The sequence below is a fragment of the Hypanus sabinus genome, unplaced genomic scaffold, assembly GCF_030144855.1.
Source record: "Hypanus sabinus isolate sHypSab1 unplaced genomic scaffold, sHypSab1.hap1 scaffold_709, whole genome shotgun sequence".
NCBI lineage: Eukaryota > Metazoa > Chordata > Chondrichthyes > Myliobatiformes > Dasyatidae > Hypanus > Hypanus sabinus.
This window is the reverse complement of record NW_026781561.1, coordinates 95,001-119,294: the sequence shown is the minus strand read 5'-3', so window position 1 is coordinate 119,294 and position 24,294 is coordinate 95,001. Positions and strand designations below refer to the sequence as shown.

Below are 24,294 nucleotides of genomic sequence, written 5' to 3'. Positions count from 1 at the left end.
ACGACAAGACAGCTTCTGCCCCGCTGTTATCAAACTATTGAACGGTCCCCCAGTACGATAAGACAGCTTCTTTCCAGCTGTTATCAGGCTATTGAACGGCCTCCCAGTACGATAAGACAGCTTCTACCCCGCTGTTATCAGACTATTGAACGGTCCCCCAGTACGAGAAGACAGCTTCTGCCCCGCTGTTATCAGACTATTGAATGGTCCCCCAGTACGATAAGACAGCTTCTACACCACTGTTATCAGACTATTGAAAGGTCCCCCAGTACGATAAGACAGCTTCTACCCCGCTGTTATCAGACTATTGTACGATCCTCCAGTACGATAAGAGAGATTCTACCGTGCTGTTATCAGACTATTGAATGTTCCCCAGTACAATAAGAGAACTTCTTCCCCTCTGTTATCAGACTATTGAACGGTCCCCCAGTACGATAATACAGCTTCTACCCTGCTGTTATCAGACTATTGAACGGCCCCCAGTACGATAAGTCAGCTTCTACCCCGCAGTTATCAGACTATTGAACGGTTCCCCATTACGATAAGACAGCTTCTACCCCGCTGTTATCAGACTACTGAAATGTCTCCCAGTACGATAAGACAGCTTCTACCCCGCTGTTATCAGACTATTGAACGGTCCCCCAGTACGATAAGACAGCTTCTACCCCACTATTATCAGACCATTGAACGCTCCGCAGTACGATAAGACATCTTCTACCCCGCTGTTATCAGAGTATTGAACGGTCCCAGTACGATAAGACAGCTTCTACCCTGCTGTTATCAGACTATTGAACGGTCCCCCAGTACGAGAAGACAGCTTCTACCCCGCTGTTATCAGACTATTGAATGGTCCCCCAGTACGCTAAGACAGCTTCTACCCCGCTGTTATCAGACTATTCAACGGTCCCCCAGCACGATAAAACCCCTTCTACCCCGCTGTTATCAGACTATTGAACGGTCCGCCAGTTCGATAAGACAGCTTCTACACCGCTGTTATCAGGCTATTGAACGGTCCGCAGTACGATAAGACATCTTCTACCCCGCTGTTGTCCGAATATTGAAAGGTCCCACAGTACGATCCGACAGCTTCTACCCCGCTGTTATCAGACCATTGAACGATCCCCCAGTACAATATGACAGCTTTTACCCCGTTGTTATGAGACTATTGAACGTCCTCCCAGTATGATAAGACAGCTTCTACCCCGCTGTCATCAGACTATTGAATGGTCCCCCACTACGATAAGACAGCTTCTACCCCGCTGTTATCAGACTATTGAACGTCCTCCCAGTATGATAAGACAGGTTCTACCCCGCTGTCATCAGACTATTGAATGGTCCCCAGTACCATAAGACAGCTTCTACCCCGCTGTTATCAGACTATTCAACAGAGCCCAGTACGATAAGACAGCTTCTACCCCGCTTTTATCAGACTATTGAACGGTCCCCAGTACCATAAGACAGCTTCTACCCCGCTGTTATCAGACCATTCAACAGAGCCCAGTACGATAAGACAGCTTCTACCCCGCTGTTATCAGACCATTGAACGGTCCCCCAGTACAATATGACAGCTTTTGCCCCGTTGTTATGAGACTATTGAACGGCCTCCCAGTACGATAAGACAGCTTCTACCCCGCTGTTTTAAGACTATTGAACTGTCCACCAGTACGATAAGACAGCTTCTACCCCGCTGTTATCAGACTATTGAATGATCCCCCAGTACGATAAGACAGCTTCTACCCCGCTGTTATAAGACTATTGAACGGTCCCCCAGTACGATAAGACAGATTCTGAGCTGTTATCAGACTGTTGAGCAGTCCCTAGTACGATAAGCCAGCTGCTATCCCAAAGATATCAGACGATTGAACGGTCCCCCAGTACGATAAGACAGCTTCTACCCCGCTGTTATCAGTCCATTGAATGGTCCGCCAGTACGAAAAGACAGATTTTACCCCGCTGTTATCAGATTATTGAACGGTCCCCAGTATGATAAGACATTTTCTACCCCGCTGTTATCAGACTATTGAAAGGTTCCCCCAGTATTATAAGACAGCTTCTACCCGGCTGTTATGAGACGATTGAACGGTCCCCCAGTACGATAAGACAGCTTCTACCCTGCTGTTATCAGACTATTGAACGGTCCCACAGTATAATAAGACAGCTTCTACCCCGCTGTTATCAGACCATTGAACGGTCCCCCAGTACGATAAGACAGCTTCTACACCGCTGTTATCAGACTATTGAATGGTCCCCCAGTACGATAAGACAGCTTCTATCCTGCTGTTATCAGACTATTGAATGGTCCCCAGTACGATAAGACAACTTCTTCCCCGCTGTTATCAGACTATTGAACGGTCCCCCAGTACGATAAAACAGCTTCTACCCTGCTGTTATCAGACTAATGAACGTTCCCCAGTACGATAAGACAGCTTCCACCCCGCTGTTATGAGATGATTGACCGGTCCCCCAGTACGATAAGTCAGCTTCTACCCCGCTGTTATGAGACCATTGAACGGTCCCACTGCAAAATAAGTCAGCTTCTACCCCGCTGTTATCAGACTATTGAACGGTCCCCCAGTACGAGAAGACAGCTTCTGCCCCGCTGTTATCAGACTATTGAACTGTCCCACAGTACGATAAGACAGCTTCTACACCACTGTTATCAGACTATTGAAAGGTCCCCCAGTACGATAAGACAGCTTCTACCCCGCTGTTATCAGACTATTGAACGGTCCCCCAGTACGAGAAGACAGCTTCTGCCCCGCTGTTATCAGACTATTGAACGGTCCCCCAGTACGATAAGACAGCTTCTACCCCGCTGTTATCAGACTATTGAACGGTCCCCCAGTACGAGAAGTCAGCTTCTACCCCGCTGTTATCAGATTATTGAACTGTCCCACAGTACGATAAGACAGCTTCTACACCACTGTTATCAGACTATTGAAAGGTCCCCCAGTACGATAAGACAGCTTCTACCCCGCTGTTATCAGACTATTGTACGATCCTCCAGTACGATAAGAGAGATTCTACCGTGCTGTTAGCAGACTATTGAACGGTCCCCAGTACAATAAGAGAACTTCTTCCCCCCTGTTATCAGACTATTGAAGGGTCCCCCAGTACGATAAGACAGCTTCTACCCCGCTGTTATCAGACTATTGAACGGCCCCCAGTACAATAAGAGAACTTCCACCTCGCTGTTATCAGACTATTGAACGGTCCCCTAGCACGATAAGACGGCTTCTACCCCGCTGTTGACAGACTATTGAACGGTCTCAGTACGATAAGACAGCTTCTACCCCACTATTATCAGACCATTGAACGGTCCCCAGTACGATAAGACATATTCTACCCTGCTGTTATCAGACTATTGAACGGTCCCCCAGTACGAGAAGACAGCTTCTACCCCGCTGTTATCAGACTATTGAATGGTCCCCCAGTACGCTAAGACAGCTTCTACCCCGCTGTTATCAGACTATTGAACGGTCCCAGTACGATAAGACAGCTTCTACCCCGCTGTTATCAGAGTATTGAACGGTCCCAGTACGATAAGACAGCTTCTACCCTGCTGTTATCAGACTATTGAACGGTCCCCCAGTACGAGAAGACAGCTTCTACCCCGCTGTTATCAGACTATTGAATGGTCCCCCAGTACGCTAAGACAGCTTCTACCCCGCTGTTATCAGACTATTCAACGGTCCCCCAGCACGATAAAACCCCTTCTACCCCGCTGTTATCAGACTATTGAACGGTCCGCCAGTTCGATAAGACAGCTTCTACACCGCTGTTATCAGGCTATTGAACGGTCCGCAGTACGATAAGACATCTTCTACCCCGCTGTTGTCCGAATATTGAAAGGTCCCACAGTACGATCCGACAGCTTCTACCCCGCTGTTATCAGTCCATTGAACGGTCCCCCAGTACGATAAGACAGCTTCTACCCCGCTTTTATCAGACTATTGAACGGTCCCCCAGTACGTTAAGACTTCTTTTACCCCGCTGTGATCAGACTATTGAACTGTCCCCCAGTTTGTGAAGACAGCTCCATCCCCTTTGTTATCAGACTATTGAACGGTCCCCTAGTATGATAAGACAGCTTCTACCCCGCTGTTATGAGACGATTGAACGGTCCCCCACTACGACAAGACAGCTTCAACCCTGCTGTTATCAGACTATTGAACTGTCCCCCAGTACGATAAGACAGCTTCTACCCTGCTGTTATCAGAGTATTGAACGGCCCCCAGTACTATAAGGCAGCTTCTACCCCGCTGCTATCAAACTATTGAACGGTCCCCAGTACGATAAGACGGCTTCTACCCCGCTGTTATCAGACTATTGAACGGTCCCCCAGTACGATAAGACAGCTTCTATCCTGCTGTTATCAGACTATTGAACGGTCCCCAGTACGATAAGACAACTTCTTCCCCGCTGTTATCAGACTATTGAACGGTCCCCCAGTACGATAAAACAGCTTCTACCCTGCTGTTATCAGAGTATTGAACGGCCCCCAGTACGATAAGACAGCTTCTACCCCGCTCTTATCAGACTATTGAACTGTCCCCCAGTTTGTGAAGACAGCTCCATCCCCTTTGTTATCAGACTATTGAACGGTCCCCCAGTACGAGAAGACAGCTTCTACCCCGCTGTTATCAGACTATTGAATGGTCCCCCAGTACGCTAAGACAGCTTCTACCCCGCTGTTATCAGACTATTGAACGGTCCCAGTACGATAAGACAGCTTCTACCCCGCTGTTATCAGAGTATTGAACGGTCCCAGTACGATAAGACAGCTTCTACCCTGCTGTTATCAGACTATTGAACGGTCCCCCAGTACGAGAAGACAGCTTCTACCCCGCTGTTATCAGACTATTGAATGGTCCCCCAGTACGCTAAGACAGCTTCTACCCCGCTGTTATCAGACTATTCAACGGTCCCCCAGCACGATAAAACCCCTTCTACCCCGCTGTTATCAGACTATTGAACGGTCCGCCAGTTCGATAAGACAGCTTCTACACCGCTGTTATCAGGCTATTGAACGGTCCGCAGTACGATAAGACATCTTCTACCCCGCTGTTGTCCGAATATTGAAAGGTCCCACAGTACGATCCGACAGCTTCTACCCCGCTGTTATCAGTCCATTGAACGGTCCCCCAGTACGATAAGACAGCTTCTACCCCGCTTTTATCAGACTATTGAACGGTCCCCCAGTACGTTAAGACTTCTTTTACCCCGCTGTGATCAGACTATTGAACTGTCCCCCAGTTTGTGAAGACAGCTCCATCCCCTTTGTTATCAGACTATTGAACGGTCCCCTAGTATGATAAGACAGCTTCTACCCCGCTGTTATGAGACGATTGAACGGTCCCCCACTACGACAAGACAGCTTCAACCCTGCTGTTATCAGACTATTGAACTGTCCCCCAGTACGATAAGACAGCTTCTACCCTGCTGTTATCAGAGTATTGAACGGCCCCCAGTACTATAAGGCAGCTTCTACCCCGCTGCTATCAAACTATTGAACGGTCCCCAGTACGATAAGACGGCTTCTACCCCGCTGTTATCAGACTATTGAACGGTCCCCCAGTACGATAAGACGGCTTCTACCCCGCTGTTATCAGACTATTGAACGGTCCCCCAGTACGATAAGACAGCTTCTATCCTGCTGTTAACAGACTATTGAACAGTCCCCCAGTACTATATGACAGCTTCTACCCCCCTGTTATCAGACTATTGAAATGTCTCCCAGTACGATAAGACGGCCTCTACCCTGCTGTTATGAGACTATTAAAATGTCCCCCAGTACGATAAGAGAGCTTCTACCTCGCTGTTATCAGACTATTGAACGGTCCCACAGTACGATAAGACAGCTTCTACCCCGCTGTTATCAGACTATTGAACGGTCCCCCAGTACGATAAGACAGCTTCTACCCCGCTGTTATCAGACTATTGAAATGTCTCCCAGTACGATAAGACGGCCTCTACCCTGCTGTTATGAGACTATTAAAATGTCCCCCAGTACGATAAGAGAGCTTCTACCTCGCTGTTATCAGACTATTGAACGGTCCCACAGTACGATAAGACAGCTTCTACCCCGCTGTTATCAGACTATTGAACGGTCCCAGTACAAGAAGATAGCTTCTAACCCGCTGTTATCTGACTATTGAACGGTCCCCCAGTACGAGAAGACAGCTCCTTCCCCGCTGTTATCAGACTATTGAATGGTCCCCCACTACGACAAGACAGCTTTTACCCCGCTGTTATCAGGCTATTGAACGGTCCCCCAGTACGAGAAGACAGCTTCTGCCCCGCTGTTATCAAACTATTGAACGGTCCCCCAGTACGATAAGACAGCTTCTATCCAGCTGTTATCAGACTATTGAACAGTCCCCCAGTACGAGAAGACAGCTTCTACCCCGCTGTTATCAGACTATTGAACGGTCCCCCAGTACGAGAAGACAGCTTCTGCCCCGCTGTTATCAGACTATTGAATGGTCCCCCAGTACGATAAGACAGCTTCTACACCACTGTTATCAGACTATTGAAAGGTCCCCCAGTACGATAAGACAGCTTCTACCCCGCTGTTATCAGACTATTGTACGATCCTCCAGTACGATAAGAGAGATTCTACCGCGCTGTTATCAGACTATTGAATGTTCCCCAGTACAATAAGAGAACTTCTTCCCCTCTGTTATCAGACTATTGAACGGCCCCCAGTACGATAAGTCAGCTTCTACCCCGCAGTTATCAGACTATTGAACGGTTCCCCAGTACGATAAGACAGCTTCTACCCCACTATTATCAGACCATTGAACGCTCCGCAGTACGATAAGACATCTTCTACCCCGCTGTTATCAGACTATTGAACGGTCCCCCAGTACGATAAGACAACTTCTACCCCGCTGTTGTCAGACTATTGAACGGTCCCCCAGTACGATAAGAGAGCTTCTACCCCGCTGTTATCAGACTATTGAACGGTCCCCGAGTACGATAAGACAACTTCTACCCCGCTGTTGTCAGACTATTGAACGGTCCCCGAGTACGATAAGACAGCTTCTACCCCACTATTATCAGACTATTGAATGGTCCCCCATTACGATACGACTGCTTTTACCCCGCTATTCGCAGAGTATTGAACGGTCCCCCAGTACGTTAAAATTGACTCTTGCCCTCACAATCTACCTCGTCGTGACCCTTGTACCTTGTTTTTCTGCCTGCACTGCACTTTCTCTGTAAGTGTAGCACTTTATTCTACATTCTGTTATTGATTTTCCTTGTTCTGCCTCGATGCACTGTGTAATGATTTGCACTGTCTGTACGATAGGCAAAGCAAGTTCTTCTCCGCTCCTCAGTGCGTGTCACATTACAAATGAATTCCAACTCAAACTGCCTCATTTCAATTAGCCAGGCAGTCAACTTTGGCCAGAAGTGCATGTTCAAAACCCCAGCTGACACACACTCCCGGGGTCAGACACAAAGTATATCTCCTTCTACACCGTCCCATCACACACTCCGGGGGACAGACACAGAGTGAATCTCCCTCCACACCGTCCCATCACACACTCCGGGGGACAGACACAGAGTGAATCTCACTCCACACCACCCCATCACACACTCCTGGGGTCAGATACAGAGTGAATCTCCCTCCACACCATCCCATCACGCACTCCCAGGGTCAGATTCAGAGTGAATCTCCCTCCACACCGTCCCATCACACACTCCCGGGGTCAGACACAGATTGAATCTCCCTCCACACCGTCCCATCACACACTCCCGGGGTCAGGCACAGAGCGAATCTCCCTCCACACCGTCCCATCACACACTCCCGGGGTCAGACACAGAGTGAATCTCACTCCACACCGCCCCATCACACACTCCTGGGGTCAGATACAGAGTGAATCTCCCTCCACACCGTCCCATCACGCACTCCCAGGGTCAGATACAGAGTGAATCTGCCTCCACACCGTCCCATCACACACTCCCGGGGTCAGACACAGAGTGAAACTCCCTCCACACTGTCCCATCACACACTCCTGATGTCAGACACAGAGTGAATCTCCCTCCACACCGTCCCGGAGTCAGACACAGAGTGAATCTCACTCCACACTGTCCCATCACACACTCCCGGGGTCAGACACAGAGTGAATCTCCCTCCACACCGTCCCATCACACACCCCCGGAGTCAGACACAGAGTGGAGCTGTTCTGATTGCTCTGGGAGAAATCGAGGAAAAACTGCTTCATGAAGGTCTTGAATTACTTGGAAATTGGTTTGAATCATCTCTTGAACATCTAAGTGAGCGGCTGGTTTAGAGTGGAAGCTTCGTTTGGAGTTTTTCTGCCAGTTTGGACGGGGTTCGTTGAAGGCTTCGAACTGCGTAGCACCCAGCTGTGGCCGGGGGCAACTGGCCGGGAAGCAGGTTCGCTCCAAAAACCGAAGACAAACGCCATTGTTTGTCCCCACTGACATCGGGGCAACCTCCTTCCATCTCTATCGTCGGGATTCTCATTCGGTGTTGGAGCCGAAACATCGTTTGAGACGTCTCCACCTCTCACGGCCTGGAAGTTTCTACAGGTCTCACGGAGCCTTTCCTAGCGTTGGAATTTCTGGCACGGAGCCAGCAATGTACCGTCGAGTACAAACTTTTCCCGCCAGTTACTCAAATCACTCCGAGACTTTATCACCAGCACCACCGTATCATTCTCGATTCGGACACAGAAGCAACATGCCGGACCGGTCTACAGGGAGTCGCAGGCCTTCGGGGAGTTATGCAAAGGCGGCTGCCTCTCCGGCCTCGGACAACGCCGTGTTTCGGACGGTGAAAGATGAACGTGGCGTGCAATGTATTTTGCGAACTGGAACTACGCTGGAAAAGTGCGCGGAGGCTATGGAGGACTTGTTGGGGAGAGATGGTGTTTTGGCCGCTGAGAAGGAGTTCGGGAAGGCGGTGTTTTACCTGAGGAATGATGAGTTGGTGCATCGGGCCCTCAGTAGGGGGATCACGGTGGAGAACATTTTTTTACAGATGGAGCTAGTGACAGCTCCCACACAACGCATCGTCCTCGGTTACGCACAGCCTTTCATCCCCAACGAGGACCTGCTTCCCGCATTGGCCCGTTTGGGGCAAGTCCGGTCAGAAATAACTGCCATCAGGCACAAATTCAGGAGGCCCGTAATTCAAATTCGGACCGTAATCTCTTTCCGGCGACAGGTATTCATGAAACTGGAAAAGGAGGACGAAGTTGAGGGCCGGTTTACTGTCTGGCACGAGGAGGTAGATTATCAGGTGTATTGGAGCTCTGAGCGCCCACGGTGCCATGCGTGCGGGGAGGTGTGGCACTTCCGGAGGGACTGTCCTCGCACCCGAAAACCCAGGGAGTCCACTTCGGGAACCAGTGCCCCAGCTACCTCTGCTCCTGATCCCATTCCTGCTCCTACACCTGTGCCGGCCCCTGCTCCTGCCCCTGACCCTGTCTCTAACCCTGCCCCTATTCCTACGTCTGCTCCTACCCTTGTGGTTCAGGCGGGTGATCCTGGGGCTACGTGTGGGGAGGTTCAGGCGAGGGACGGGGTGGAGTCCTGGCGGGGCAAGAAAGCGAGGAAGAAGTCGAAACACGTGAAGAAGTCGGCCCCTGAGACCGCAGAGGTCACGCCCATTTGCCCTGAGGTGGAGAGGGAGGCTCGGGGAAGCGTACGGTTGGACGGGGCGATAGGAGCGGAGAGTACCGCTCTGTCGGTGAATTCCGCACCTGTGTGCTCCTCCGGCTTGAAGAGGAGATGGGATTGTTCCCCCAAGAGAGCAGAGAATGCAGATGAGGGGGGAGTCCCAGAAAGGGGTGGGGATCTGGGTGGGAGTTGTGTCTAACCCTGAATCCCAAGATGTAGACACCAGTCCTGGGGTGGGTGGTGTGGTTGTGCATGAAGCTAGTGCTGGGCCTGTTTGCACACCTAAAACAGACCTGGAGCCCTCCACCCAGGACTTAGCCGTAAGCGCCCCCCTGGAGGCAAATGTATTAAATAGTACAAGTGGAGAGGAGACCAGGCTCTCTCACAGTCAGCATCAGGCTGCCAGTGAATCCATTGGGCCAGAGCTGCTGTGGACCCCTTCATGCCTGTCTCCTGGGGAGGGTGATGTAACCTGCATGCCGACCCCATCTACTGATGGCCTGCAGGGAGTCCCGTGGGATTTTCCCTCCATCGTCGCAACTGTGGGTAAGACTGCTGCGACGGTGGAGCGGGAAGGTATAGGGGAGGTACCCGCTGTGCAGTGTAGGTTACAGGGGCAGCCACCTTATACACCGCATGAGGAGGATGGTGGGGGATCTGTCTGCAGTGAGGGGTTGGAGGGGGATTCATTTGATAGCGAGACAATGGACATCCTCACCCCTCCAGAGAAATCCCCATTGATACCTGTGGAGGAGATCAGAGAGTTTATTCACTCCTCTGTGGGTGCAAAGCATCGGCCTAAACTAGCCTCGCTTCGCTGGCCTAGCATGCCGAGGCTGGTGAAGTCCCTGAGGGTCATCCTCAGACGGAAAGGGAAGGGGAAGAGGAATGCTGTGTCAGGGAACGACAGGCGGCAGCTGAAATCCTTCCTGGATGACCTGGTGGGGGACATCAGAATGAAAAGCAGCCTTGCTCCTTCGGGAGATGGTGGGTCACAGGGTAGCGATGGTAGCAGTCGGGCCCGGAAAGCCAAGGATATTCTCGGTTTTCCACGGGAGAGTGCGGCTGAGGGCGCCATCGCTCTCAGTGGGAAGGGGACTGGTGCTGAGGCCTAGTGTGCTCCCGACATGAAAGTTACCATAGCTGGTCTAAATGTTAACGGTAGCAGGGGCTCTCTCCACAGGTATGACAATCTCTCAGTCCTCAGGGACGGGAGATACTCGGTGAGTTTCCTGCAGGAAACCCATTCCACCCCGGGGGACGAGTCCACTTGGCTCCTGGAGTGGCAGGGTGGGGTCTACATGAGTCACCTTAGCTCCAACTCTAGTGGGGTGGCGATGCTGTTGGCCCCAACCTTCCGGCCAGAAATCGTAGGAGTCCAAGATGTTGTGCCCGGCCGTCTGCTCCACCTGGCTGTGCGCCTGGATGGAGTACGGCTGCATTTTATCAACGTGTACGCTCCGAGGCGCGGGGTGATGCAGACGCGCCTATTCTGTCAGCTGTCCACCTTGCTGAGTTCCATCGACCCGGGGAGTTCAAAAGCAGCTGGTGGAGCTACTGGCTGCTGATGGCTCCTCCATCACGGATCCTGACGAAATTATCACAGAAGTCCGCACTTTCTATCGGTCCTTATTCTCACCGGATCCGTCAAATGCGGGGGCATGCAGTGAGGTCTGGGAAGATTTGCCAAAGGTCAGCCCAGATGACGCAGCAAGTGTGGACGCTTCCCTGACTGGGGAGGAGCTGTCTGCTGCCCTTCGGCAACTCCGGAGGGGTAAATCCCCTGGCTTAGATGGTCTGAGTGTAGAGTTTTATCAGGCTTTTTCTGGGGGCTTGTCCTGGGGGTCGATTACAGCCTTGTTCTAGGGGAGAGCCTAGCCACCGGGGAATTGCCCCTCTCATGGCGGAGAGCTGTCGTGGTCCTGCTGCCCAGGAAGGGAGACCTTCGCCTGCTAAAGAACTGGCGCCCGGTCTCCCTCTTGTGCGCGGACTACAAGATCTTCGCCCGGGCAATGGCCAACCTTCTTGGTTCAGTACTGAGACAGGTGATTCATCCTGACCAATCTTACACAGTCCCGGGCCGCTCCATCCAGGACAATGTCCACCTAGTACGGGACCTGATCCACCTGAACCAGGAGACTGGGTCCCCGGCAGTGTTTCTTTCTCTTGACCAGGAGAAGGCGTTTGACCGGGTAGACCACAGTTTCCTGGTGGGCACTCTGCAGGCCTTTGGGCTCAGACCACACTTTGTGGCCCAAGTTCGGCTCCTCTACTCTGCCGCAGAGTGCCTTGTTAAGGTCAATGGATCACTGGCAGCGCCCATTCCCTTCAGGAGAGGAGTACGTCAGGGATGCCCCATGTCCGGTCAATTGTATGTGATCTGTGTCGAGCCATTCCTGAGCCTCCTACGGCGAAGGCTGACAGGTCTGGTTCTGTGTGAACCGGACGTGGAGGTCGTCCTCTCAGCCTACGCCGATGATGTACTCCTCATGGTGACAGATGCCAATGACCTGCGGAGGATGCGCGAGTGCCAAGACGTTTTCTCGGCAGCATCCTCCGCCAGGATCAACTGGGCGAAATGTTCCGGACTCTTAGTGGGTCAGTGGCAGGTGGACTCCCTGCCGGAGGAGATGAGAGCTTTTGAGTGGAGCACTAGACGTCTCCTCTATCTGGGAGTCTACCCGACCCCTTCTGGGGAGACCTGGCTGGCGAACTGGCAGGACCTGGAGATGAAAGTCATGGCCCGGCTGGGGCGCTGGTCAGGCCTTCTCAGGGTGCTTTCCTATCGAGGCAGGGTGGTGGTCATAAACCAGCTGGTGGCCTCCATGTTGTGGTATCGGATGGTCACCTTGGCCCCTCCTGCCCCGTTTGTTGCAAGACTGCAGAGGAAATTAGTGGACTTCTTCTGGGGCAACAGGAAACACTGGGTCTCTGCAGCGGTCTTGAGTCTCCCAGTGGGAGAGGGCGGACAGTCGCTGGTGTGCGTCCGAACGCAGCTGGCGGCTCTCCGCCTCAGGACTCTGCAGAGATTCCTGTACGCCGAGCAGCCTCCCAGGTGGCACGTGTTGGCGACTTTCTTCCTCCGGAGGGGCTGCTGTCTTCACGAAGACATGCAGCTACCACCGGCGGGCGTCAGCCGTACTGCTTTGCGGAGTCTGCCCGGCTTCTATCAGGACCTACTGAGAGTCTGGAACATGGTCGCCTCAGGCCGGGAATCCCCTCCTCAGGAGGAGGGCGGGGTCCTGGCCGACCCTTGCCCTACCTCAGTGGCTGTCGGTGCGGCTCAGTTGTGTGGACCGACTCAGGCCGAGCTGCTGGTCGGGCCCAGACCCCGCAATCTTCTCCGGGAGCAGTGTCCACACAACTTGAGCCGTCTCTCATCGATACCCACAGTCCCATTCAGGGATGCAAGTAGGAGGTATCTGTATGGGCTGCTACTCCACATCCTCCACTTCCTTGCCCTTGTACACCGTCCCGACACGCCATGGCGGTCGGTACTTCCACCCAGAGGTGAGGAGGGTCCCCACTGGAAGTCCCTTTACGCCGGGGTTCTTCCCATGCACCTGGGGTATCTTGCCTGGAGGGTACTGCATAGGGCAGTGCCCTGCAATAAGTTTTTCAGTTTGTACATGGACTTCCCACCCACATGCCACTTCTGCGGGCTGGAGGAGACCGTGTACCACATGTACATGGAGTGTGTGAGCCTCTTTTTGCATATTTGCGTGGGCTGCTTCTCGCCTTCTGGCTGCATTTCAGTCCCACCCTGTTTATATATGGTCATCCAGTAAGGAAGGGGGCAAGGAGGGATGAGGATGTCCTAGTCAACTTGCTCCTGGGGCTGGCGAAATCCGCCATCCGTGGGTCTTGGAAACGGGTGGCGGGAGGATCTCCCCGGGCAGACTGCCTGGCAATGTTTAGGGGGTATGTTCGTGCCCGGGTAAATATTGAAAAGGAACACGCGCAGTCCACAGCGGCCTTAGAGGAGTTTCGAGACCGTTGGGCTCCGCGGGGTGTAAATGCCATCGTGGATAGGGATGGCAACATTCTGGTGTAATGTCTATTGTCTATTTGTAGTGCAGTAATTGTGTTTGCCACTGTTTTGTATATATTGTATAGCACCGAAATTTGTAATAAAGGATTTTGTAATAAAAAAAAGGGGTCAGACACAGAGTGAATCTCCCTCCACACCGTCCCATCACACACTCCCGGGGTCAGACACAGAGTGAATCTCCCTCCACACCGTCCCATCACACACTCCCAGGGTCAGATACAGAGTGAATCTCCCTCCCCACCATCCCATCACACACTCCCGGGGTCAGACACACAGTGAATCTCCCTCCACACCATCCCATCACACACTCCCGGGATCAGACACAGAGTGAATCTCCCTCCCCACCATCCCATCACACACTCCCGGGGTCAGGCACAGAGTGAATCTCCCTCCACACCGTCCCATCACACACTCCCAGGATCAGACACAGAGTGAATCCCCCTCCCCACTGTCCCATCACACACTCCCAGGATCAGACACAGAGTGAATCTCCCTCCACACCGTCCCATCACACACTCCCGGGGTCAGACACAGAGTGAATCTCCCTCTACATGGTCCCATTTATTTAACTTTAATAAGGAATTTATCACTAAGTTTATGATCACTCAATGCAATTGTATAAACTACTTTCTGTACGTATGTTTGTAGTAATTCACCTGTAAAAGCTGCAAATGCCTTTTTAATGTTGTTAATGTTCCTACCTCAACCACTTCCTCTGGCAGCTTGTTCCATAGATGGGTCACCCTCTGGGTGAAAAGGTTGCCCCTTGAGTCCCTACTAAATCTCCCTCCCCTCTCACCTTAAACCTGTGCCCTCTGGTTCTTGGAAAAGACTGTCACATTCACCCTACCTGTGCCCCTCGTGGTTTTATACACCTCTGTAAGGTCACCCCTCCGTCTCCTACACTCATAGGAATAGTCGCAAAGCTACACAATCTGTTGTGGTAACTTTTACACTCTCCCCCTCCCCTCCCCCTCCCTCTCCCCCCCACTCCCCCTCTCCCCTCTCTCTCCTCTCCCCTCTTGTCCCCGTCCCTCTCCCCCCACTTCCTCTCTCTCCCCTCTCTCCCCTCCCCTCTCTCTCCTGCTCTTTCCCCTCTACTCTTGTCCCCTCTCCCCTTCCCCTCTCCCTCCCCCACTCCCCCTCTCTTGCTCTCTCTCCCCTCTCTCCTGCTCTCTCCCCATTTCTCCCCTCTCTGTCTACTCGTCCCTCTCCCCAACTCTCCCTCTCTCTCCCTCTCTCCCTCTCCTCTCCCTCCCTCTCTCTCCCTCCCTCTCCCTGCCTCTCCCTCCCTCTTCCTCTCTCCCTCCCACTCTCTCCCCTCTCTCCTGCTCTCTCTCCCCTCTATCCCCTCTCTCCTGCTCTCTCCCCATTTCTCCCCTCTCTCTTCTCTACTCGTCCCTCTCCCCCACTCCTGCTCTCTCTCCCCTCTCCTCTCTACTCTTGTCCCCTGTCCCCCACTCTCTCTCTATCCCCTCTCTCCTGCTCTCTCTCTCCCCTCTATCCCCTCGCCTGCTCTCTCCCCATTTCTCCTCCCTCTCTCTCCCTCTCTCCCCCCTCCCTCCCCCTCTCTCCCCTCCCCCCCCGAGCACTACCGTTGGGTGGGGTGGCATGTGGACAGGGCTGGTGCATTTGTGGGGCAAAGAGCCTGTGACAATTTTTTCTGTCTCCCTTCACGCAGCCAGCAAATGGCAAATTGCGGACAGCGAGGACCGGTCATCCAGAATGGAGGACAGGGGAGTGAGGCACGTGTTGCCCCGGCAACCGGGACACTACCACTGCCAGGAAACAGAGTTGCCATCTCAGCAGCTGAGTGGCCAAATCACCAGCAGCTCTGGGCAGTCACCGCAGGTAAGGGGCAATGAAGGGAGTTGAACAGGATGATGGGGAGGGCGTTACAGAGATAGGGAGGGCTTTGAACAGCAGAATGAGGAGTGTCGGGGTTACAGAGTGAGGGAGCGAGTGAAGGAGGGGTTTGAACAGGGGGACGGGGAGTGTAGGGGTGACAGAGATTGGCAGTGGGTGAGGGAGGGGTTTGAACAGAAGAATGGAGTTTAGGGTTACAGAGATAGGGATGGGGTGAGGGAAGTCTTTGAATATGAGGACGGTATGTTTTGAGATTCTAGAGATAGGGAGGGTGTAAGGGAGGGTTTTGAACGGGGACAGGCAGTGTAGGGGTGACAGAGATAGGGAGGGGTTTGAATAGGAGGATGGGGAATGTAAGGGTTATAGAGATAGAGAGGGGGTGAGGGAGGGGTTTGAACAGGAGGATATGGAGTGTAGGGGTTACAGAGATAGGGACAGAGTGAGTGAGTAGTTGGAAGAGGAGGATGGGGAGTGTAGGGGTTACAGAGATTGGGAGCGGGTGAGGGAGGTGTCTGACAGGAGGATGGGCAGTGTAGTGTTTACACAGATAGGGAGGGTGTTTAACGGGGTGTTGTGTTGTGTGATATGGTGATCACCTCATACCAACCACTCTACCCTGAATCTCCCCTCCACAGGGTTCACCACGTGCGGCAGCATTGTGTTTGGAGCGGGGAGGAGTTACACCCCAGGGTGGAGCAGTGTGCGAGGTGTCAGCCGGGCAGGACCAGCATACAGACCTGACCGCCCCCACGATACAGACTCCAGCTGTTACCACGGTGAGTGTGCACACTGAGGGATAGGGCTGAGGGCCAGGTGTCTGCTCATAGAGCCCGTTCACTGTTGAGGTGAATGAAGTTGTTCAGAGAGTCACAATCAGGCTGCTAGTAGCAAATGTGGTGGAAATTGTAGTTTTGTGATAGCAGTACACAGTGATGCACAATAAATACTATTGATTGCAAAGAGAAATAAGTTGTGCAGAAAGAGAGGAAAATGATTGTGCTATTGCATATGGGTTCAATGTCCTTTCAGAAATCTGATGGGAGGGGAAGAAGCTGCTCCTGAGACACTGGGTGTGGGCACCTCGTCCATGATGAGAACATAAGAAACAGGAGCAGGGTTAGGGTTAGGGTTACGAGTAGGCCATCCAGCCCACCGAGCCTGTCCCACCATTTCATTTCATGGCTGATCTGTTCGTAACCTCAGCTCCATCTGCCTGCCTTTTCCCCATAACCCTTAATTCCCCTACTATGTAAAAATCTATCTAACTGTTTCTTAAATATATTTATGGAAGAAGCCTCAACTGCTTCCCTGGGCAGAGAATTCCACAGATTCACCACTCTCTGGGAAAAACAGTTTCTCCTCATCTCCATCCTAAATCTTCTCCCTTGAATCTTGAGGCAATGTCCCCTCGTTCTAGTCTCACCTACCAATGGAAACAACTTTCCTACTATCTTATCTATCCCTTTCAAATTTTTTTATGTTTCTATAAGATCCCCTCTCATTCTTCTGAACTCCAGAGAGTATAGTCCCAGGCAACTCATTCTCTCCTGATAGGTTAACCCTTTTATCCCCAGAATCAACCTGGTGAGCCTCCTCTGCACCGCCTCCAAAGCCAGTATATCCTTCCTCTAGTACGGAGACCAGAACTGCTCACAGTACTCCAGGTGCGGCCTCACCAGTACCCTGTACAGTTTCAGCATGACCTCCCTGCTCTTCAATTCAATCCCCCCCAGCAATGAAGGCCAACATTCTGTTTGCTGTACCTACAAGCCAACCTTTTGCGATTCATGAACAAGTCCCTCTGCACAACAACATGCTGCAATCTTTCACCATTTAAATAATAATCTGCTCTTTCATTACTCTTTCCAAAGCATTTACCAACGTTGTATTCCATCTGTCAGAAATTGGCCCACTCACTTAACCTATCTATATCCCTCTGCAGACTCTCCACATCCTCTGTACAACTTGCTTTTCCACTCAGTTTAGTATCATCAGCAAATTTTGCTACATTACACTCGGTCCCAAATCATCAATGTAAATAGTAAACAGCTGTGGGCCCAGCACCGACCCCTGCGGCACCCCACTCACCACAGACTGCCAACTGGAGAAACACCCACTTATACCAACTCTCTGCCTTCTATTGGTTAACCAATCCACTATCCACGTCAATACACTTCTTCCAACTCCATGCATCCATATCTTATTTTTAAGACTCTTGTTCGGCACTTAATCGAACGCCTTTTGGAAATCCAAGTATATGACATCCACCCGTTCCCCTCCATCCATTGCACTCATTATGTCCTCAAAGATCTCCAGTAAGTTTGTCAAACAGGACCTGCCCTTTCTGAATCCATGCTGCATCTGCCTAATGGAACCACTCCTTTCTAAATGTTTCACTGTTTCTGTCTTAATGACAGCTTCAAGCATTTTCCCGACGACAGATGTGAAGCTAACTGGCCTATAGTTGCCCCTTTTGCCTACATTCCTTTAAAAAGAGGTGTGGCATTTGCTGTCTTCCAATCCGCCAGGACCCGCCCAGAGTCTAGAGAATTTTGGTAAATGATTACCAATGCGTCTACTATAACCTCCACCAATTCCCTCAGCACCCTGGAATGCATCCCATCAGGACCAGGGGATTTATCTATCTTCAGGCCCTCTAGTTTGCTCATCACTATCTCTTGTGACGGTGATTTTATCGAGGTCCTCACCTCCCATTTCATCCATAACATCCTTCTTTGGCATATTAGATGTATCCTCCACCTTGAAGACTGACACAAAATAGTCGTTCAATGTCTCAGCCATTTCCTTATCACCCAATATCAATTTCCTCTTCTCGTCTTCCAAAGGATCTACGTTGACTTTAGCGACCCTCTTCCGCTTTATATATTTATAAAAACTTTTGCTATCTGTTTGTAAAGGGGGTTTCTTCTTTTTCTTTGCTACTGTGTATGTAATCAAAATGGCGTCTTTGTTTTGTTAGAAGTAGGAATGCTTCTTTGTTATGATAAGTGCTGGAAGTTTGTTTGGGTTAAAATCACTGATATCGTGAATTGTATTTGTTTGTTAACCAATTGGGATTAATGTTATTCTTTCTTGTGGGTCTGTAAACTGATTGTTGGCGGGCATTTTGGGAGTCGGCGCGAGGGGGTGAGAGGGAGAGGACGCGATGCTGGAAGCTGGGTGAGCGGGGGTCCGATGCCCAAGGTTTTCGGTGAGGAGAGGAGATGAAGACAGATTCATGTGGAGCGTCTGGTCGACCACCGTGGTTGGTCCCAGGCGGCGGGTCGAGGAGTTCGGAGGGGAGGGGATCGAATGGTGGCCGGAAGACTTCAGTAATTGAGCTCCAATGATTGTGCACGAAGTGGTTCAGACTTTGATAAGTTTGGCGCCTTTTCTTTAATTTTTTTTCCTTCATATACACTGTATCGTTATTAATCACTTAGTTATAGTAACCTTTATAAATTGTACTCATTTAATCGCATTTGGTGTACTGTCTGTTTTGGGCGAGGCGGGGATATCACACAGCATCCACACCAGCTGATTACCCAGTCTGGCGGGGCCGAAGGCTGCTCCCCCTAGACGGGAACGAGCTGAGTGGGCCTGAGGCGACCCAGGGGGTTACATGCTTCTATATTTTGTGCTAATTTTCATACTCTATCTTCCCTTTCCTTATTTCTTGTTCAGTTGTTCTTTGTTGCTTTTTAAAGTTTTCCCAATCCTCCAGTCTCCCACTACTCTTTGCGACGTTGTACACATGAGCTTTTAATTTGATACTTTCTTTAATTTCTTTAGTTATCCAAGGCTGGCTTCTGTTGAGCACTGTCAAAAATCTCTTTGAAAGTATTCTACTGTTCCTCAACTGTCCAAACAAATAGCCTGAGCTCCCAATCCACATTAGACAGCTCCTCCCTAATCCCACTGTAGTCTCCCTTGTTCAAGCATAATACACTAGCTTTAGATCTAACTATTTCAACCTCCATTTGTATGTGAAATTCAATCATACTATGATCACTCTTTCCAAAAGGATCCCTGACTACAAGATTGTTAAGCTTACCTGTCTCATTGCACAGGACTAGATCCAAGATAGCATTTCCCTTGTAGGTTCACTGACATGCTGCTCAAGAAAGCCATCACTGATGTATTCTAAGAAGTTCTCCTCAAGACTTCCTTGACCAACCTGATTCACCCAGTCTACGTGGAAGAGGGCGCATCCTGTCCTGGGTGATCGGGGTCCTTTATGATGGATGCCAACGGATTGAGGCATCACCTTTTGAAGATGCTGGGGAGGTTTGTGCCCATGATGGAGCTGGCTGAGTTTACAACTTTCTGCAGCTTTTTCTGATCCTGTGCACTTCCATCCCAGACGGGGAAGCAGCCACTCAGAATGCTCTCCACAGTTCAGCTGCGAGTGTCTCCGGTGACATACCAGTCTCTTCAAATTCTTGATGAAATATAGGCACTGTTGAACCAATTGCATCAATGTGAAGGGCCCAGATTAACCCTTTCAGAGAGGTTAACACCAAATTCCTCTCCTGGGCCCTCTCTGTAATCTGATGGTTGAGGGATAGTAACTGCTCCTGAACTTGCTGGTGTGGGAGCTAAGGCTGATGAAGAGATGATGGGGGAGTGGGTCTTTGATATTGTACACTGCTTGCCTGCAATAATGCACCTTACAGATGTGCCCAGTGGTTGGGAGGGCATTTCCTGAGATAAACTGTGATATGCACAACTTTCTATTGACTTTTCCATTCCTGGACAATGGTCACAGGAAGCTCTCCACCGGGCGTCCACTGATGCTTCTCAGGCCTTTTGATGACATGCTGAGTCTTAGTTCCCTCAATCCTACATACCTCATCCCCCCTTCACCCATCCCTCGCACTCTCACATCCCCCTTTCTCACATTCCCTCTCTCATTCCTCCCTCTCATTCCTCTCTCTCTCTCATTCCCCTCCTCTCTCTCTCATTCCTCCCTCTCATTCCTCTCTCTCTCTCATTCCCCTCCTCTCTCTCTCATTCCCCCCTCTCTCTATTTCCCCCCGCTCTCTCTCTCATTCCCCCCTCTCATCCTCCCTCTCTCATTCCTCCCTCTCATTCCTCTCTCTCTCTATTTTCCCCCGCTCTCTCTCTCATTCCCCCCTCTCATCCTCCCTCTCTCATTCCTCCCTCTCATTCCTCTCTCTCTCTCATTCCCCTCCTCTCTCTCTCATTCCCCCCTCTCTCTATTTCCCCCCGCTCTCTCTCTCATTCCCCCCTCTCTCTCTCATTCCCCCCTTTCTCTCTCTCATTCCCCCCTTTCTCTCTCTCATTCCCCCCTTCTCTCTCTCATTCCCACCCCTCTCTCCCTCTCATTCCCACCCCTCTCTCTCTCTCTCTCTCTCTCATTCCCCCCCCTCTCTCTCTTTCATTCCCCCCACTCTCTCATTCCTCACTCTCTCTCTCATTCCTCCCCTCTCTCTCTCTCATTCCCCCCTCTCTTTCATTCCCCCGCTCTCTCATTCCTTACTCTCTCTCTCATTCCTCCCCCCTCTCTCTCTCTCATTCCCCCCTCTCTCTCTCATTCCCCCACTCTCTCTCATTCCCCCCTTTCTCTCTCATTCCCACCCCTCTCTCTCTCATTCCCCCTCTCTCTCTCATTCCCCCCTTTCTCTCTCTCATTCCCCCACTCTCTCTCATTCCCCCCTTTCTCTCTCATTCCCACCCCTCTCTCTCTCATTCCCCCTCTCTCTCTCATTCCCCCCTCTCTTTCATTCCCCCTCTCTCTCATTCCTCACTCTCTCTCTCATTCCCCTCTCTCTCTCTCTCTCACATCCCCCTCTCTCTCATTCCCCCCTCTCTCTCATTCCCCCTCTCTCATTTCCCCCTCTCTCTCTCTATTCACCCTTTCTCTCTCATTCCCACCCCTCTCTCTCTCATTTCCCCCCCTCTCTCTCTCTCCCTCTCATTCCCCCCTTTCTCTCTCTCATTCCCCCTCTCTCATCCCCCCTTTCTCTCTCTCATTCCCACCCCTCTCTCTCTCTCATTCCCCCCTCTCTTTCATTCCCCCTCTCTCTCATTCCTCACTCTCTCTCTCTCATTCCCCCCTCTCTCTCTCATTCCCCCCTCTTTCATTCCCCCCTCTCTCTCATTCCTCCCCCCCTCTCTCTCTCTCACATCCCCCCTCTCTCTCATTCCCCCCTCTCTCTCATTTCCCCCCTCATTCCCCCCTTTCTCTCTCTCATTCTCCCCTTTCTCTCTCTCATTCCCCCTCTCTCTCATTCCCCCCTCTCTCATTCCCCCTCTCTCTCTCATTGCCCCCTCTCTCATTTCCCCTCTCATTCCCCTTCTCTCATTTGCTCTCTCGTTAGCTCGCTAATTCCCCCCTCTCAATTCCACTCTCTTTCTGCCTCTCTTATTCCCTTCCATCATCCCCTTCTCTCTTCCCCCTTTCATCACTCCTTTCTCATCCCCTAGTCTCTTTCCATCTGTTATCCCCTCTTTCTCATTCCTATTTCTCATTCCCCTCTCTCATTTCTCTCTCACATTCCCCTCTCTGTTTCCCCCTGTCCTCATTGCCTCTCAAATTCTCCCCTCTCCCACTACCTGCCTCATAACTTTGTTTCCCCATCATTCCCCCCTCTCATTCTCAATCTCTCATTCCCCCTCTCTATTTCTCTTGTCCTCATCGCCTCTCATATTCTCCCCTCTCCCACACCCTCTCTCATTCCCTCTCTCATTCCTCCTCTCTCATTCTCTCTCTCTCACACCACTCTGTTGCACATTGCATGCACACCAGTGTCATCCCTAGCTTCGTCTCATCCCTGTCTCTTATGACCCTCTTTCTCAAATCTCTTATCACTCTCTCTCATTCCCCCCTCTCATCTTCCCTCTCAGTCCCCCCTCTCAATCCCCATTCCCCTCCCTCATCCTCTCTCATCCTCTCCCTTGGCACCTCTTTCATCTCCCCTCTCTCTCACACCACATGTCCCTCTCCCTCTCCAGGTCCTCCACAGTGGGCCCGATGTCTACCGGTCCCAGCGGCCAAAGAGGGTAAAGGATGGCAAGCCAAAGGTCCGGAAGTTGAAGTACCATCAGTACGTGCCACCAGACCAGAAGACATGTGAGGGTCCGGTGGCGATGGATGCTGCGTTCTTACGCCTGCTCCGTCAGCAACAACTCTACCTGCAGCTGCAGATACTGAGCCAGCAGCAGACGCCGGCTTCTCCCCTGGCCATCCATGCCGCAGGGTGAGTTAGAGGGGAAGGGAGCAGGGTGAATGTGTACAAGGAGGAGGAGTGGACAGAAGGAGGGGGGGGAATCCCTACTGCCCTCCCTCTCCCCTCATCATAATATTCCACTTCCTCCTCCCTCTACCAACCACTCCTCCTCTCCTTCTCTACCACTGGCTGATTTTCTCTCTGTCTCTCCCCCCCCACCCTTTCTCTCTTTCTCCCTCCCTCTTTCTCTTTCTCCCTCACTCTCTCTCCCTCTCTCTCTCTCCTTTTCTCCCTGTATTAACAGTGAGGGGTGTGTGCCTGGTGTTTAATGCTTTAGAATACTTCTCTACAGACAGGATGTTAGGGAGCTGGGTAATGGGTCTATTGTTCCCAATTGTACTGTTGTGATGTAATTATGTCTCTCCTCTCCTCCACCCTCCCATCTAACCCTAGCCTGGTTCCCGATGGCATTGTGGGTTTCGCCAGAGCGCTTCCCCCTCAGCTGCCTTTTGTCCACCTGTCAACAGTACCCAAGAGCCCGACAGCTGTAACGGTACCCTGTTCTCCCCGGCCTGAACTATTGCCTTCCAACCTGGACGACCTGACGGTGAGAGGGTTTTCTAAGTCATATGGGATGGTGTGATGGTCGCACAGGGAGGGCTGTTTGCATCTGTGGAGTCCATTTTTCTGTCCCATTGACAAGGAGACCTGTTCCCTGCCTTCTGTCATCTCCATCCTGCTCTCTTCTGTCACAAAGTTTACATCTGTGTCTGTTTTGGTGTGTCTGTGTATCTTGACTGTGTTTGGATTTCTGTCTATGTCTGTATTTCTTATTTGCATCTGTGTTTTCTTTTCCGTGTTTGTGTTTCTGTTTGAGTCTGGTTTCTTTTCCGTGTTTGTGTTTCTCTCTGTGTCTGGTATCTTGTCTGTGTGTGAGATTGTGTCTACGTCTATGTTTTTGTCCATGTTTGAGATTCTGCCTGTGTCTTTGTTTCTTGTCCATATTTGCTTTCTGTCTGAGTTTCTTGTCTATGTATGTGTTTTCATCTGTGCCTGTGTTTCTTGTTTGTGTTTTAGTTTCCGTCTTAATCTGTATATCGTGTCCATGTTTGAGTTGCTGTCTGTGTCAGTGCTTCTGTTTTGTGTTTGTATTTCTCTTTATGTCTGCATTTCAGGTCCATGATTTTGTTTTTCATATGTGTCTGCATTTCTTGTCTGTGTTTTTGTTTCTCTCTGCATCTGCATCTCTTTTTGTCTTTGAGTTTCTGTATGTGTCTGTGTTTCTGTCCATGTTTGAGTTTACTTCTTTGTCTGGATATCTTGCCTGTGCTTGAGTTTCTGTCTGTCTCTGTGTTGATTGTCTATGCTTGTGTTTCTGTCTGTGTCTACATTTCTGTCTCTCTCTGCATTTCCCTTCCATCGTTGAGTTTCTGTCTGTGTCTACATTTCTGTCTCTCTCTGCATTTCCCTTCCATCGTTGAGTTTCTGTCTGTCTCTGTGTTGATTGTCTATGCTTGTGTTTCTGTC

At 51.0% G+C, this 24,294-nt stretch overlaps 1 protein-coding gene across 1 annotated transcript in view; it reads left to right on the top strand.

Moving 5' to 3' along the window:
* The window catches only part of LOC132389929 (myocardin-like), a gene marked incomplete at its 3' end in the record, with an annotated part of 242,355 nt that overhangs the window by 124,777 nt on the left and 93,284 nt on the right, over positions 1-24,294 (top strand). The window contains exons 4-7 of the mRNA XM_059962495.1: positions 15,390-15,559; positions 16,210-16,350; positions 22,553-22,797; positions 23,221-23,374. Coding sequence (XP_059818478.1) covers positions 15,390-15,559; positions 16,210-16,350; positions 22,553-22,797; positions 23,221-23,374 — 710 coding nt within the window. The remainder of the gene's footprint in view (positions 1-15,389; positions 15,560-16,209; positions 16,351-22,552; positions 22,798-23,220; positions 23,375-24,294) is intronic.